General features: G+C 51.9%; 2 protein-coding genes across 3 annotated transcripts in view; one reads left to right on the forward strand and one right to left on the reverse strand.

Annotated features, from left to right (window-relative positions):
- ZCCHC17 (zinc finger CCHC-type containing 17) overlaps positions 1 to 5,596 on the forward strand; it is a 60,744-nt gene extending 55,148 nt beyond the window's left edge. Inside the window, exon 8 of one of the 2 annotated variants that reach the window (XM_060089349.1) lies at positions 1,006 to 5,595. In XM_060089349.1, coding sequence (XP_059945332.1) covers positions 1,006 to 1,167 — 162 coding nt within the window. In that variant the 3' untranslated portion in view covers positions 1,168 to 5,595. Of the gene's footprint in view, positions 1 to 1,005 lie in introns of both variants that reach the window. The other variant, XM_060089348.1, reaches the window with a different exon arrangement.
- On the reverse strand, positions 2,637 to 10,066 carry FABP3 (fatty acid binding protein 3). The gene is made up of 4 exons (XM_060089350.1): positions 9,906 to 10,066; positions 6,478 to 6,650; positions 4,431 to 4,532; positions 2,637 to 2,922 (listed from the first exon to the last, which is right to left on the reverse strand). The coding sequence occupies exons 1-4, from the start codon at positions 9,976 to 9,978 to the stop codon at positions 2,869 to 2,871; spliced, it is 402 nt and encodes a 133-aa protein (XP_059945333.1). The 5' UTR covers positions 9,979 to 10,066; the 3' UTR covers positions 2,637 to 2,868.
- Between the last annotated feature and the right edge of the window lie 4,960 nt (positions 10,067 to 15,026).

Consider the following 15,026-nt stretch of genomic DNA (forward strand, 5'->3'; position numbering starts at 1 on the left):
TGCTTACAAACTGCTCCAAGTACCCTACAGAAGCCTGGGGATCAGGGTCTCAGCCTTTGTGTGCATTTGTGCTGTTAATTTGGTGGCGTAGTGTGGTGGGAAGTGTTGAGAAAGTTCTGAGCTTTTTTCTTTATCAGTATACTCTTGTAAGGTTGGTTGCGAAAGTTAGAGATGGTAAATATTCAAGGGCAGCAGGTGGGGCCTTATTAATTGATGGCGGTTATTTTCCCTGGCAGCAGGGTCTAATAGAAACCAGACTGGGAGTCAGGAGTCCTAAATCCATTACTCTCGTATTCTTGGGCATGTGAAGTACTGTCTCTAGTCAGACTAGGTGATCTCTAAGGACTCCTTTCAGCTTTAATATCCTGTGCTTTTTAAAAATGAAAGTAATAGGGAATTCTCTGGCGGTCCAGTGGTTAGGACTCAACGCTTTCACTGCCACGGCACGGGTTCAATCCCTGGTCAGGGAACTAAGATCCCGCAATCCGCGTGGCACGGCTGAAAAAAGAGAAAGAAAGTAATAAATGCTTGTTTAAAAAAAAATGAAAAAGGACAGTGGAAGACCTCAGCTTCCCTGTATGCAGTTCATTCCTGAGGTAACACTTGTGACTGTTTGTGTCCTTTCCATTGTTTTCTGTGTATTTTAAATATATACAGGTATGTTAAATATACATATTATATTATGATTTAATGTACTAAATATTATAATTTATATATGTAAATATATAGTACATATGGTATGCATGTATATGTGTGTGTATAAACATACACTCATGTATTATGTTACATACCCTGGAATCTAGAATACATACTGCGTTATGACTTGATCCTTCTTAGCTTATTTTGAGCACTTTTTCTTGTTAGTACTTAAAGATGTAATTTGTTTTTTTAATTAATGTTTTTTAATCTATTAAGTTATCCCCTAATGATTACAGGCCATGATTTTTTAAAGCAAATATACACATACAATGTTGAGTTTTTATTTTATTCATTTATTTTTTTTAGGAAAAGAAGAAAAAGAAACATAGAGACAGGAAGTCATCTGACTCTGACAGCTCAGACTCTGAGAGTGATACAGGCAAGAGGGCAAGGCACACGTCAAAAGACAGCAAGGCAGCAAAGAAGAAGAAAAAGAAGAAGAAGCACAAGAAGAAGCACAAGGAGTGAGAGTGGAAAGAGTGGAGGGGGTGGTGGAGAGAAGGAACCAGGAGCCTTGTGCCTTGAAGCGCTGGCTCCTGGAAAGACTCAGTAGTGAGAATATGGCCTTCCACCCCCATTGACTTCTCTCCCATGGGAGATGGCTTCCCCTCCTGCCACAGGCAGGTTTGGGAGATATCAAAAGTATCTGCCTGAATGAGTTGTTTTCTTATCACTCCAGTCCCTTTGCAAGTGACCCCTGCAGCTGACCCATTCATTCACCCAACTTCCTTCATTCAGCAGAAGGTCCTATTACCCTCTTCCAGCTGCCACTGCCAGAGCCAGACTCCTGTACAGGAGTCCAGGCTAGAGCCACAGGTACTGCTGTGGAGGTGAGCCTGGCTGTAGTTGGAGAACAGAGTGATTGGCCCCTCCCTGTTGGCCTGCCTTGGGCTGACTGGTGGGTGATCTCTGCTGAATCCAACACAGGGGCAGAGGGAGACTGGCAGTACTAGGGAGAACATGGTAAGAAGTGGTGCTCACTTTTTCCATTCCCCCTAACATGATTCTACTATGTTAGAAGTGACAGCCAGTGGTCACAGCCAGAAAACCATTGTTTGCAGTGACTGAGCTTGTGTGTGACGTTCCGCCCGATCACTGAACCAGACAGCTCAAGCCAAGTTCATTGCTTTACTTTGTATTTACCACAATGTGAATCAGTTGGTTCCATTTCAGGTCTCTGCTTAAATTCCTGGCCCTAAATGGAAGTGTGCTTGGTTTTAAACTTACTGAGAGTCCTTATTGGTATAATCCCTCTTCCTGTAACTTACAGACTTAAAAGTCACTGAGGCTGCATTAGGTGACAGAAAAACATTTAACGTGTTACCTTAGAACTTGGAGAGTGGCCCAGCTAAGGTACAGCGCCAGAGGCACTAGCAAGTCACAGCCTTCTTAGATCACTTATAAGCCCTCACTTCTGTAATGATCAGATGACCTCTCCCCCAGGGCTGATTAGAGAACCAGTAAGAATTTGAACCATGAGTAATGGCCTAGCACATAGGCAGATGCTCAGCAGTCATCTGCGCCCGTGGGCATTTTCTCCCATTACCACTGGCACAAGCCTGGATCCTGTGTCCTAAGCCTGTGTTCTGGAGAGAGACCACAGCATTCCACAGAGAAGAGCAACTGTCCACACCCAAAAGCATTCAGTGCAGGATGGACCTGAGGTGACAGTTCAGAAGCCCCACCACTGAGTGATTATTCCAGGTTGGACTAGCTCATTAGGCCATAGGGAGGGGGCAGTGTAAAGGGAAGTTGTAGGTACAGCTGTTTTATTTTTTGTACGTGTAAGGTGATCAGCTATCACTGTCCCTGAGACTGTCCATTTCAGTCTCTCATCCAGTGCTTCTTCCTGAGTGGCAGTCATTTCTGCCTACTCTCTGACACACATAGAAACAGACTCCCAGAATCATGTCACCAAAAGCAAAAAGGCAACTGGGTGGCCTAGGTGCTGCTTTATTGACCTCAGAGCACCCTTTGGGTGCAGTTAAAAAAACAAACATACACAATGAGAACAGAATTGGATCCAGGCTGGTGCCACCTGACCCCAGGAGAATTTCCCCAGTCAAGGTGGATTTATACAAAATGCCAGAGGAAAAAAATGAGTCAATCTGGTGCTGAGTCCAGGAGTAGCCAACTGGCAGAGGAGCAGTTGTTGAGGGAGTGGGCAGGTCATGCCCCTTTCTCGTAAGTGCGAGTGCAAACTGCACTGCAGTGGGTGAGTGTCTGGAAGAAAAGACAGAGTCAGGTTAGGGCAGGGGTGTGGACACAGAAGGTATTGGGAATACTCTCCACTCTGATGGGGAGAGCCCTCTACCTTCATGCTAAAAATTCTCATTTACTGCCTACCTACTACGTGCCAGGTACTTTACATGTATTTTTTCCTAATGCTTACACCAAGTCTTCTTTTTTTTTTTTTGGCCATGTCACGCGGTTTGCGGGATCTTGGTTCCCCAACCAGGGATTGAACCCGGGCCACAGCAGTGAAAGCACCAAGTCCTAACCACTGGACCACCAGGGAGTTCCCCCAAGTCTTTAAGTTAGGCATTGTAATTCCTCTTGTAGAGATTTGGGGAAATGAGCTTTCAGGGAGGCAGTAACTTGGTCAGGATCCCAGAGTGTTTCTCTTTCCCTTGTACCACTCCTCTCCCTTCATCTTTAGTGCCTAAGATGGTGCCTGGCACATAGTAGACAAACAGGTGAATAAAAATGTCCAGAGGCTCTTGGTAAAGGACTTTACTAGGCCACCAACTGTCCATTCTTTCCCGAACTTAGGGTAGTGCCAGGGCCAGAGGCCTGAACCCCCAACATCCTGCCTGGCTTCACAGAGCCAGGCCCATGGTTTCACCATAGCTTAATTGCCCAGTGAGTATTTGGTACTGTATATCACATTCCCACCAGAGCTAGGTAACTCATTATTAACTCTGCAGGGCCCCCTGCCCCGTGTAAGTGCAAGAATCAGTGACCAGGTTACACTGACCCAAGAAGGTCTGCAGTGAAGACGCTGAGGCGAAAACCTGAGGCCCTACAGCATAAGGAGTCAGAGATCACGGGTGGCTGCCGTCTCCACCCCTGGGGGTGTTCAGTCAAGGCTACATTCTTCAAGTGAAGTCCCCAGGTTTGTCCCCAAACAGACAGATCTGCCAGCTTGTTTGTCATTTCCAACCCAGGCCTTAGGTACTTGTAGTAGGCCAGGCATGGAAAGCTCTGAGAGAAGGTGAGCCTGGAATGAAGTAGAAATGACTGTGCTGTCAGTTGGGGCCCCACCGATCACCAGCCTGTCCCTGCCCAAAGGCTTGGGAGATGGGAGCCTCTCCTATGGGCCTGGAATCAGATTTGGCCATGCTTTCTACCTCTCCCTGGGGCAAGGCAATGCGGCAATGCAGAGAATGAAACTAAGGCCATGGAGTGCGCCTACTGCAGTGGTCGCACACCAGTGATGCTTTGTGCTCTGCATCCACTGTCTCCTTCAGACTTCCCAGCAGCCCTACAAGGTTGGTGTTATTAACACCCACTTTACAGTTGGACTTGGAGAAGGTGACTTGTCCAAAGTCATGCACCCTATAAGCTGAGATTTAAACCGAGGCTTGTGCAAGTCCAAAGCCACTACATAGAAAATTCCTACCTAATACCACCCAGGCCTGCCTCCACCCTCCATTGTTCCAGCTTCCATTGGTCCCACTGATGACCTTGGCTTTTCACAATAGGCTTGGCTCCAGAGTTACCCATCTTACCAGGATGAGTTTCCCAGCAACTATTTCCCGCACAAGTGTTGTCTCTTGTCCGTTCCACTTCTGCATGTGGACGAGTTTGCCTCCATCCAGCGTCACAACGGACTGTGGAAAGAGGGCAGAGGCCTGAGCTGAGATCTGAGCTGGGATTGAGGGGCAGGAAGGGGTCTGGTCACTGGGGCCACAAAGGACCCAGCCTCTAACCCAAACTATTGACAGTGCTAGGATCAGAGATCAGGCAGCCCACCTCCAGCCTAGCCCCATAGGATGTCTAGTTCACCACTGCTGCTTGGCCGGGGGAGGGGCCTTGAGCTGTTGGGCGAGTAGGGAGAGGCAGACAGTACAGTGGAGAGGAACAGCCTAGCTCTGAGAAGTGCCACCAGCCTTCAGGATAGGCACTTATCCCATACTCTAGGTGATGCCCACAGCCCAGTCTCACTAAGATACAGAGTGGGGGGACCAGCCTAATCCCTGGGAAGGACTGGTGAGGAGTAATCTTGAGACTCTCCGGCCAAGTGGTGATCACACATAATGTCTAAAAGACCCTTGGGGATGGGAGGTATTGGAAAATGGGACCCTGCCCTGTATTCCTACTCCTCTTGATCCATTATCAAGTGACCCCCTTCAGCTGACGAGTGGTCAACAACTGCCAGGTCCTGGGACTGCGGGCCCTTGGAGTGTTCTACAGCCCTGGTCAAATGTCCACTTAATCTTCTGGGTGCTGCCAGCCTGCACCAGCTGGCTCTCATTTGGCAACTCTCCCAGGTCTCTCTTCTCTAGAAATTTGGGGGCTCTAAGCCAGGCTAGGGTACCCTGACTGACGAGGGTTCAGTAGAAGAGTCTGCAAAGGCTGTGTGTATGTGCTTTGGGGCCAGTGGGTCGGTGGGTGTGCGCACCTTACCACCACCTTCCTCCTCATTCTCATTCCCCTAGCTTTTTGTCCATTCAGAGCAGGTTATGCTTAGCCTAGGCATCCCAGAGAACTACTGTTGTGTTTAACTGGGGTTCTTGCCCTTCAAGAAGGTAGGCTAGTTCAAGGAGGTAAAGGCATGTGGTAGGGCAGGCACCTCTCTCCAAGGTAGGCTGCCATCTTTGGGTACCATCCCATCTCTGCAGCCAGCTTCCTGTATGATCCTGGGCTGGGCCCCAGCTTCCTCCACAGGGAGGAGATTAGACCCTCTCCTATCCTTGGGAGCAGCTGTGAGGAAGAAGCAGCAGCTGAGGAGCTGAATGGAAAGGTCTGGTGGAAAGGTACTGCTGTAGGTACACCCTGTTGAGGGCAAAACCCCTTAGTTCTCTCTCTTCCATGCCTGGTTCAGTGGCTGGGAGGCCTGAGGCAAGCTGCCAAGACAGCCACCACCGGGTGACAAGTCCCAAGACTGGGGTCAGATGTACTCTCCCTCCCCAGAAGGAGAGGGGCTGGGGCTAAGGCTTGGTGAGAAGACACTATAAACACACCAAAGACAACGCTCCATCCAGAATATAGCTTTTCCTGCCTGTAGGCTGGCAGCATTGGAAATGGTTGCTCAGGGTCACTGGCCAAGCCCTGGAGGTGGAGGCTGGAGAAGAGGAAGCATCTGAGTAGGTCTCAACCTCTTGTCCCCAGCTGTCTTCTTGGCTCCTGAAGGCCAGGATGACCTTTCATTGGAGGACCTTGACTTCTGGGCGTTGTTCCTAAAGCACCTGAGGTCACAGCCACGTCCATATAACCCCCCATCTATGGAAGGGGAAAGAAAGCCAGAGCTGTTGCATGCTATGCACAAGGTCACCCAGCTGGAGCTGGCGTAGACAGTGAGGTCAGACTATCCAGGCTCTGTGCTGCCCACTCCCAGAGGCAACAGGTAGATGCTTCCCAAGATGGGAGGGAGAAGAACAAGATAGGACTAACATGCATTTAGCACTTGGGACACCCCAGCACTGCACAGGCGTTATGGACCTCATTTGCCACTTCAATCCCCCATGATAGCCTACCCCTCAAGGTGCAATAATAGGGCGCCACCCTATTCCCCTTCAGGGCCTTCCGTTCCCCATGGACCCTTCCTCGGCTCACCTTGACCTTCCTGTCATCTGCTGTTGTCTCATCGAACTCCACTCCCAGCTTGAAGCTGATCTCTGTGTTCTTAAAGGTGCTTTGTGTTTTTATGGTGATTGTGTCCCCATTCACTTCGATGACTGTGGTAGGCTTGGTCATGTTGGCCACCTGCCTGTTAGCAAAACTCACACCTGAGGGCAGAGGGAAGGGTATGAGTATGAGCTGGAGCGAGAGGCAGGGTACAAGGAGCTCAGTGACCAACTCTTAGGCCTGGATGTGGGGAAGGGGGAAAAGAAGGGTGAGAACTTTCAAAGACTGCATGGCTGTTAATGCAGTCTTCCTGTTAGCTCTGTGTGGTGAAGAGACATTACTGATCCCATGAGACAGATGAGAAACTTAATGGACAGGCATGTCTCACAGCAAGTCAGTGGCAGAGCTGAGATTAGAATAAGCTACTATTAAGTGCTTTCAGTGTGGTAAAAACTACACATGTAATCTCATTCAGTCCTTCCAGTCTCCCCGAAGGACTGATGCTATTATCTCTGTTTTACAGATGCAAAAACTGAGAATGAGTTGAAGCCCAGGGTCACAAATCTGGAATTCAAATCCAGAACGTTCAACTGCAGAGCTCACTGTACTGCTCATCTATAAAGGCTGGAGCGCAAGGCTCCCTTCCAGGGCACCCGAGCAGCTTTCAAGGCACAGGCTGAGGGAGAAAGAAGTAAATGTGGACTTTGCCTTCCAGAGCCTATGGACAAGAATTTTCCACCTTTGAAAGTTTTTACCCTGAGATGCAGTGGTGCTCTTGTGCCCCATGTATAGTAACAAAGACATTTTCAAAGCCTCTTAACCATGATCTAGGAGGTAGGCAAAAGGCAGTGTTTGTCTCAATGTGCAGATTTAGGAGAGGCCTAAAGTGGTAGGCAGTCAGGACTCCAATCCAGGTCTCCTGGTCTAAGGCTCTGGGGGAACTCCCCTCCTGACCCAAGCATGGCTTCCCTGAGTGCTGCAAGAGAGTGTGGAACAAAGAGCCCTGCAGGTTGTGGCTTTCCTGAGATCTGTCCTTTTGCCTCCAACCTCCCCCTCTGCTCCCAGCAGCCTCTGCTGAGCTGTCCTCCAAGGGCAGAGGCTGTGGTGAGGTGGTGGGTGGAAAGTCTCCAGATGTTCCTGGCTACATGGGTTGTTTTACTTAATGTTTATTACAGCCCTGAATGGTGGGTTTTATTATCCCCAATTTACAAATAAGGCTTGGAGAGTGAAGTGACTTTTGCCCCAAGTCAAAGGGTGAAGTGGTTGACCTAGATTTGAATTTAGGCTCTCAAACTGTTCACTTTTCCTCCTGGGCCATCCTGCCTCCCAGCATGTACTTCATCTGTGCCCTACAGCCACCAAGTGTGCCTGAGATCACTGGTACTAACTAGGCTGGGCCTCTTTGTGCTCTGAGAACTTTTGGTTTAAAACAGGAGGGGCACGGGCTGCTGTGCCGCTGCTGGCCCACCCTGCCTGGCTACTGAGGGACTTGGCCTTGCCCCCTGTTATCAGAGTGAGTCAGGCCAATCCCACTCCCCAGGACAGGGCAGGGCCTTGTCACCGCACAAGGAGCTCTGTTTACTTAGGACCCACCCAGAGATGTGGAGCGTTTGAGGAAGGAAGACTCAGCTAAGAGAAAGTTACAGAATTAGGAGTCTAGCGAAGAGATGGGTTCTACTTAGAAACGAAGCTGAAGCTATTTACTGAGAGCTAAGGAAGGTCTTTTCTCCCCCGTGGGTATTTCATTTTTTCCATCTGTACAATAGGCTAGTTGGATTCTCGGCCCCCTAACCCAGGTTGGGGCAAAATAAGGGAGCAAGGGTGGTAAGGATGGTATGACTCACTTCAGGGACCCAGGTCTTCAGTTCTAATGTCTGCTGGGAGACACTTGGGAGAGAAACTAGCTATGGGAATTCCACCTTCCCCAACAGCTGCCCAGGGTCCCCTACTTCTCCAAGAATTACTACCTTCCTGGAATCACTGGGCATAATGCTCAGCATAGAGTAGGGGCAGTTGAGCACTTTGGCCTTAAAAGCCAACAGTTGTGGTCCTTATTTCAGGGGTCAGGAACAGGTGGGAGGTGCCTGGAGTGGACCCCCCACCCCTTCTTTGGGTAATCCAGCCCACCTTCCCTGGGAGGAAGGCATGGAACCTAGCTCAATCATGAACAACATTCCAGTTTTCCCTATCCTAGCCTGGGGGGCTAGGATAATCTCATAGCTGGGGATTCCAGAGAAAGGATATCACCCTCTTTGTCTAGCCCATATTAGAAGGGGAAGGGCTGAGGCCAATGCTCAGTTAAGCAGTTCTTACCACTCCCACCCCTGGGTCCATAATGGGAACTGCTCTGGGTTGCCGATCTAGAAATCTAGGTTTTCATATCAGCTCTGCTGTGGAATTGATTTGACAAGTTTCTACTCTCTCTGGGTCTTGGCTTCTTCATCTGTTGAACCAAGGCACAGGGACCTCCAAAGTCCTCCTCTGCAAGATTCTTTGAATCTTCATTCTCCCCCATCCCAGCACCACAGCCTCCTAGACCAAAGACCCTCCCTGCCTTTACCAGGTCTTGGCTTTCCTCCAAGCCCCTTTGCTGTACCCCTCCACCAGACACCTCCCCAATGAGCAGTTATCCTTGGGTTGCAGCTGGTGATGGGGCCTCTTGCCCTACCCTACCACTAGGCTGGGTTGGTGAGAAAGAGGGCACCCTCCAGCGACAATCCTTTACCCTAACTAACCCAACGTAGAGGGTGAGGGGTTGTTGCTAACTGTGCAGGCCCCTGTCTCAGCTCCTCATATCCTGTTCAGGGCTGTTCCCCCTTCCATCTTCTTCCTCCTGGGGATTCCCTATTTAAGGCCATAGAACACTTCCCATCAATCTGCTCCCTTTCACTGTTCAGTCTCCAGTTCCTAGACCACCCATGCGCCTCTTCTTTTCCTCCCTCCCCTCCCGTTTTATCCAAACCCGCCCCCTATCTCCAGATCAGAAGCCTTTCTTCCCGGAAAGCGCCTCCCTGCCCCCACATCGACCGACACAGCTGCCTCCTTGAGCCTCCTTGCCTGGGAATCCCTCTTGCCAAGTTCAGAACATGAAAGCCCCCTCCCCGGAATTCCCTGCCGGTCCAGTGGTTAGGACTCTGCGCTTCCACTGCAGGCGGCAGGGGTTCCATCCCTGGTCGGGGAACCAAGATTTCGCATGCCGCGTGCCGCGTGGCGGGCGCGGAACTGGGAGAGACCCCTCCCAACAGGCCTCGCGTGCCCTAGCGCAGGCTGCCACCTTCTCTGCATCCCCGGGTTCCCCAGCTTTTTACCAGGAGGGACGCAGCAGGCGTGCAATGTAGGTAGCCACAGCTGGAGCCCTGCTCCGACCCGGCACGCGGCCAGCCCATCCCCAGCCCAGCATCCCGAGCCGCCCTCACCGATTGACCTCATGTAGTCATCGAAATTCTTGCTGTCCACTAACTTCCAGGTGCCCACGAAGGCGTCCACCATGGTGAGGCGAGGCTGGGCTAGGCTGAGAAAGAGACGACAGAGCACGCGTGCAAGGATTCCGCGACTTGCGGCTCCCAGCCCGCGCAGCAGCTTTAAAAGGCCCTTGCATCACGTGACGGGGCGTGGCCCACACCCCGCTCCCGAAATAGGAAGCCCCAGGCAGGCGCTAGCTACCCTGGGGCTGGCCGCCCATCCCCCAACCCGCCGGGAGAGGGGGAAGGGGCACCCGGTGGCGCCCGGCTCGCCTACGTCAGCGCGGATCCCGGGGGTCCGAGTCCCTGCCCCGGGCTGGTAGGACCTACTCCCTTCCCTGGCCTCAAGGCGCTCTTCAGAATCTAAAAAGAAAACAGTTGGGGGACACGGTGCCCGTGAGCTGGGGCGCACGCCAGGGACATCTTCCCTCCCCCGGTCCCTCCCCGAGCTTGAGGTCAGAACAGAGATGAGAGTCTAGAGGAGAAAGGAAACTTTTGGGCTGATGCCCACGCCGGGAAAGCACTGGCCGACTCTTCGCGGCGCAAGCATCTCGGTCTTCAGTCTACAGGTGACGGGTCCAGGGCTCAGAGGGGGAGTGACAAGGTCGCAGGAATAAGGAGTGAGTTGGAGTCCAGATGGCGAGCCTGGTCTAGCCGGCCCCGGACCCTGCGCTCTGCCGCCACTCCCCACTGCCCGGTGGAGGGGAGAGTCACCGGGGGCAGCGAGTGCCCCCCGCCTGCTCCGGGCAAAAGCATGACCCTTCCCGTCGCGCTGCGCCTGCTCCTCACGTGCTCGCCCCTGCCTACGGAATGTCTCCCGCGCGAGCCTTTCTGCCCTGCGGCCCAACTACCCCTCCACCGTGCCAGTGCGCCAGGCTTTTCTGACCTCTACGCACAGCTCCGAGCGTTTGCTCCGGTCGGCCGTTCCCTCCTCACGCGCCTTCAGAAATTCTGTCCTTCCAGCCAGCTCTTCAAGGCTCAAGGACAGCTCCCCGTTCTGCCTGACTGCTGCGGCCCCCACCTGCCGCCCTTCTCTGACCTCTGCACACTGGCAGGCAACCGGCACTTTCAGAGACCGGTAGTCATCTACCTTGTTTGACACTACAGTTTCCAAAGCACTTTTAATAACAATCAGATCCACCTTGTATTGCTGTTTATTGCATGCTGAGGGCTTTCAGTGCATCGTCTTATTGAACTTTTTAAACAAAGTCCCTGGAGCAGGTGTTATTATTATCCTTTTTACAGATGAGCATACTTGAAGCTTAGAGGAACCCATTCATTTCTTAATCCAGCAGTTATTAAAGCACCTACTTTGTGCCAGGCCCTGGGCTAGGCTCTGGAGAAACAACCACGAATAAGACACACGCTCATGAAGGAAGACACAAAACATAAGGGAGTGGTGCCCAGCTGAACTCGGGCCCGCAGAGGTCCTCACAGAGGGGCCCAGGAGGGGCCTGCCAGCTCTGCCACACATGTATCAATACAGAGTGGTGGGCTGCCTCCCTGGACCGCTGTTTCTCCATGTGGGAGTAGAGAACATCTGCTCCCGTCCCCTAACTTTCTGGGAAGAAGGCCAGGGAGGAAGAGCCCTCTCTCCCCCAAGGTCTTGGTTCTTTTGGACAGGTCCACTTGCCAGAAGACCAAGGGGGCTTATTTCTGCCAAAGCTGCAGGACAGGCCTCAGGGCTGGGCACGGAGCCCTAGTGACCTCACTGCCGGAGCAGGTACAGGGGGAGGAGGGGGATGAGATAGTTTCTAACTCAAGGGCACAACCTTTAGACACAGGGCCTCCTCCTCTCTCAAACACTGAGTGGCTGGAGAGCCAGGGACCAGAGCTCTCTCCCTACATGGTCTTTATAAAGCAGTGCTGGAGAGCTGGGGCTGGGCTAACAGCTGCTGGCAGATAGATGTGGGTTTCAGTTCTGATTCCAGTGGGTACTAGCCGTGGCTGTGGGCAGTTCACTTAAGCCACTCTGAGTCTCAGTTTCATCTCGAAAATGGAGGAAATGACAGTATTTACCGTATAGAGGTGTTGGGAGATCAAATGAGATAATGCATTTAAAATGCTGTACAGTGGTTAAGAATCCGCCTGCCAAGGTAGGGGACACAATGTTCGAGCCCTGGTCCAGGAAGATCCCACATGCCGCAGGGCAACTAAGCCCGTGTGCCACAACTGCTGAGCCTGCGCTCTAGAGCCTGCAAGCCACAACTACTGAGTCCTCATGCTACAACTACTGAAGGCCCTGCACCTAGAGCCCGTGCTCCGCAACGAGAAGCCACCGCAGTGAGAAGCCGCATACCGCGACAAAGAGAGTAGCCCCTGCTCGCCGCAACTAGAGAAAGCCCACGCACAGCAATGAAGACCCAATGCAGCCAAAAATAAATACAATAAATAAATTAAAAAAAATTTTTTTAATGCTGAGCAAGGTAGATTGAATAAATGTTTGCTGCTGCTGCTGCTGTTATTATCTCCATGGACAGTGCAGGACTCCTAAGACCTGGTATCACCTCTGCCCCTCACCTGCTGGGCCATCCAAGGCAGATTGCTTTGCTTCTCTAATCAGCTTTCTTATTTCTAAGACAGGATTAGAAACTGCTGTGGCTGTGAGGAAGGGGCTATAGAGATCTTCAGGGTGGGCTGAGGGGGACACTGCCAGAAAGTCCTTTTGCTTCCTCTCTTGGGCCCTGCCTAAGTTGAGCAGCATGGTGCTTTGAGGAACTCTAGACAAACCCCAGACCCACTATTCTCGCTGCCCTAACCCCATCTCCCCACCGCGCTCAGACCTGACTCACCAAAGTTGACGCCTAGCCACACCCTATCTCCTTTCCACCTGACTTTTATCCTTATCCCTTCTAGATATTTGCAGCCTTTTCCTCATCCCTCTGATTACCTGCACCCTCCCTGCCCTTTTATGCTCACTACATTTGGGGAAAGAGGGGCAAGGGGAAGGAATGTGAGCCCTGTCCCTTTTCCTGCCCCCCTTTTTTGCCTTTGGTATATCCAGATGTGGATTTAACATCTAGCAAGCAGCAAGACCAGTCCCTGCCAAGAGCAGTATCGCCCCAGCCCTCACCCTATAGTGATGTCACTGTACTGTGTTTCCACGGCAACCACAGGCTGGAAAGATAGAGAAGAGGAGAGACGAGTAACCAGGAGAGAGCCAATGAGATGGGCTGGCAGCACCGGATGATCTGTGGGGCCATGGGGAGGCAGGGAGAGGGAGGCCTACTCAGCATCTTCAGCTGTTCCCTGGACCTCCCTGCCATCTGGATGCCTCCACTAGGGGATGTGCTGCTGGAGCAGGGGAGGTAGGAGAGGTAGAGGCCAAAGAAACTGAGCTTGGAGGTCCGCTGACCCAGGGACTTGGAAACCTCCCTTTACCCCTTCAGGGCCTAAGTCTATGGATGCTGACCCCCCTCACCCCACCCCCAATACCTGCAACTGGGAGTTTTTCTCTTTGGATAGTTATGGTGGTGGGGCTCTCTGTCTCTGCCTGCCATGGAATCAAGCCTTAGACAGCCCTTCTCTCCACACCCTCCCCCCTCCCTTGGTGCATGTTCTATTCAGAAGCAGTATCTTTGGAAAGAGGCCTGGTTCTAAATCCCAAACCGGACTTCCCTGGTGGCCAGTGGTTAAGAATCCATCCACCTTCCAATGCAGGGGACACAGGTTCCATCCCTGGTTGGGAAACTAGGATCCCACATGCGGTGGGGCAACTAAGCCCATGCCCAGCAACTAGAGGGCCTGCATGCTGCAACTACAGAGCCCGCAAGCTCTGGAGCTCATGCGCCACAACTAGAGAGAAGCCCGTGCGCCACGGTGAAGAGCCCACGTGTCTCAACGAAGATCCCGCGTGCCGCAACTGAGACCCGACACAGCCAAAAATCAATCAATCAGTCAATCAATCCCAAGCCTGCCACTTACTAGCTAGAGACCCAGAGCAAGTGCCTTCCCCCTTCTGAGTCTCCTTTCCTCCCAAATGGAGGTAGGCCATCTACTTCTCCGAATTGTCATGAGGATTGAAAGAGATAACATATGGAAAGCCTAACACACGCTAACACTCAATGAATGGTGACCGCCTTCTCCCTTCTGGGCCCCCTCCCCAGGGCAGTTGACCCAGCAGTGTCCAAGAATGAGCCAAGGCCCTTCGAGACCCTGAACCAATAGAAGAGGATCCAAATATATCTCCCCCTCTCTGATGTCACTGAGTGCCTTCAGATGCTGCAGAGAAGTTTCCTCATCTCTCCCTTTCTCTTCCAATAAATTGAGCATTCCTATGCCCAGCACTGTGCTGGGCTCAGTGGGGACCCACTGAGAGAACAGGAGAGACACAGCCCTGCGCCCCCTGAGCTCACAGTGTGCGGGGATTGCAGCCACAGTGGGTGGAATGGAGTGTTCTCTCTGTCACTAGGAAATCGCTTCCTCGTTCCCCCGGAGTTCTAGATACTGTGGGTCTGAGAGAACAAATGATGGCAAAAGATAGAGGCTTACTCAACACCGGTTTGCTTCTGCGAAACGGCTGCCTGTGGCAGAGTGCTCCCTGGAAGGAGAACAGTGGCTCTCCTTGCGGGGAGGCGTGTGGGGTGGGGTGGGTGAGGGCAGCTCCTAGGGAAGGGCAGTCACCCTCCTTCCCAGAAACTGGCCGTGCGCCCTGTTGCTGACGGAATCAAGCCCAAACTCTTTAGCCTTGTCTCATCTGTTTCGTTAGACCAACTTATTACTGAAATCCTGCTCCGGGAAGAGTGCCTGGCAGATAGTAGGCTTGAATGAATGACTACTGAATATTGAAGGAGTGAATGAGCATATTGAATGTACAAGTGAATGAGTCAGTGAATGAGTAGATCTACCTACCTCCCCAGCTTTAGGGGCTCTGGAGTGAGACTCACTTGGGTTCCAGTCCTGCCCCGGTTACTTACCTCCTAGCTGTGTGACCTCAGGCAAATCATGATCTCTCTGGGTCTCCATTTCTCCATCTGCGAAAAACACAAAACAGTCCCCACCCAGCCAACCTCCCAAGGACTCTGGGAAGATAAAGAAGCAGGGTGAGTTTGGGAATGCAGCACAAAGGCTAATTGT

Source organism: Mesoplodon densirostris, chromosome 2, assembly GCF_025265405.1.
Source record: "Mesoplodon densirostris isolate mMesDen1 chromosome 2, mMesDen1 primary haplotype, whole genome shotgun sequence".
Taxonomy (NCBI): domain Eukaryota; kingdom Metazoa; phylum Chordata; class Mammalia; order Artiodactyla; family Ziphiidae; genus Mesoplodon; species Mesoplodon densirostris.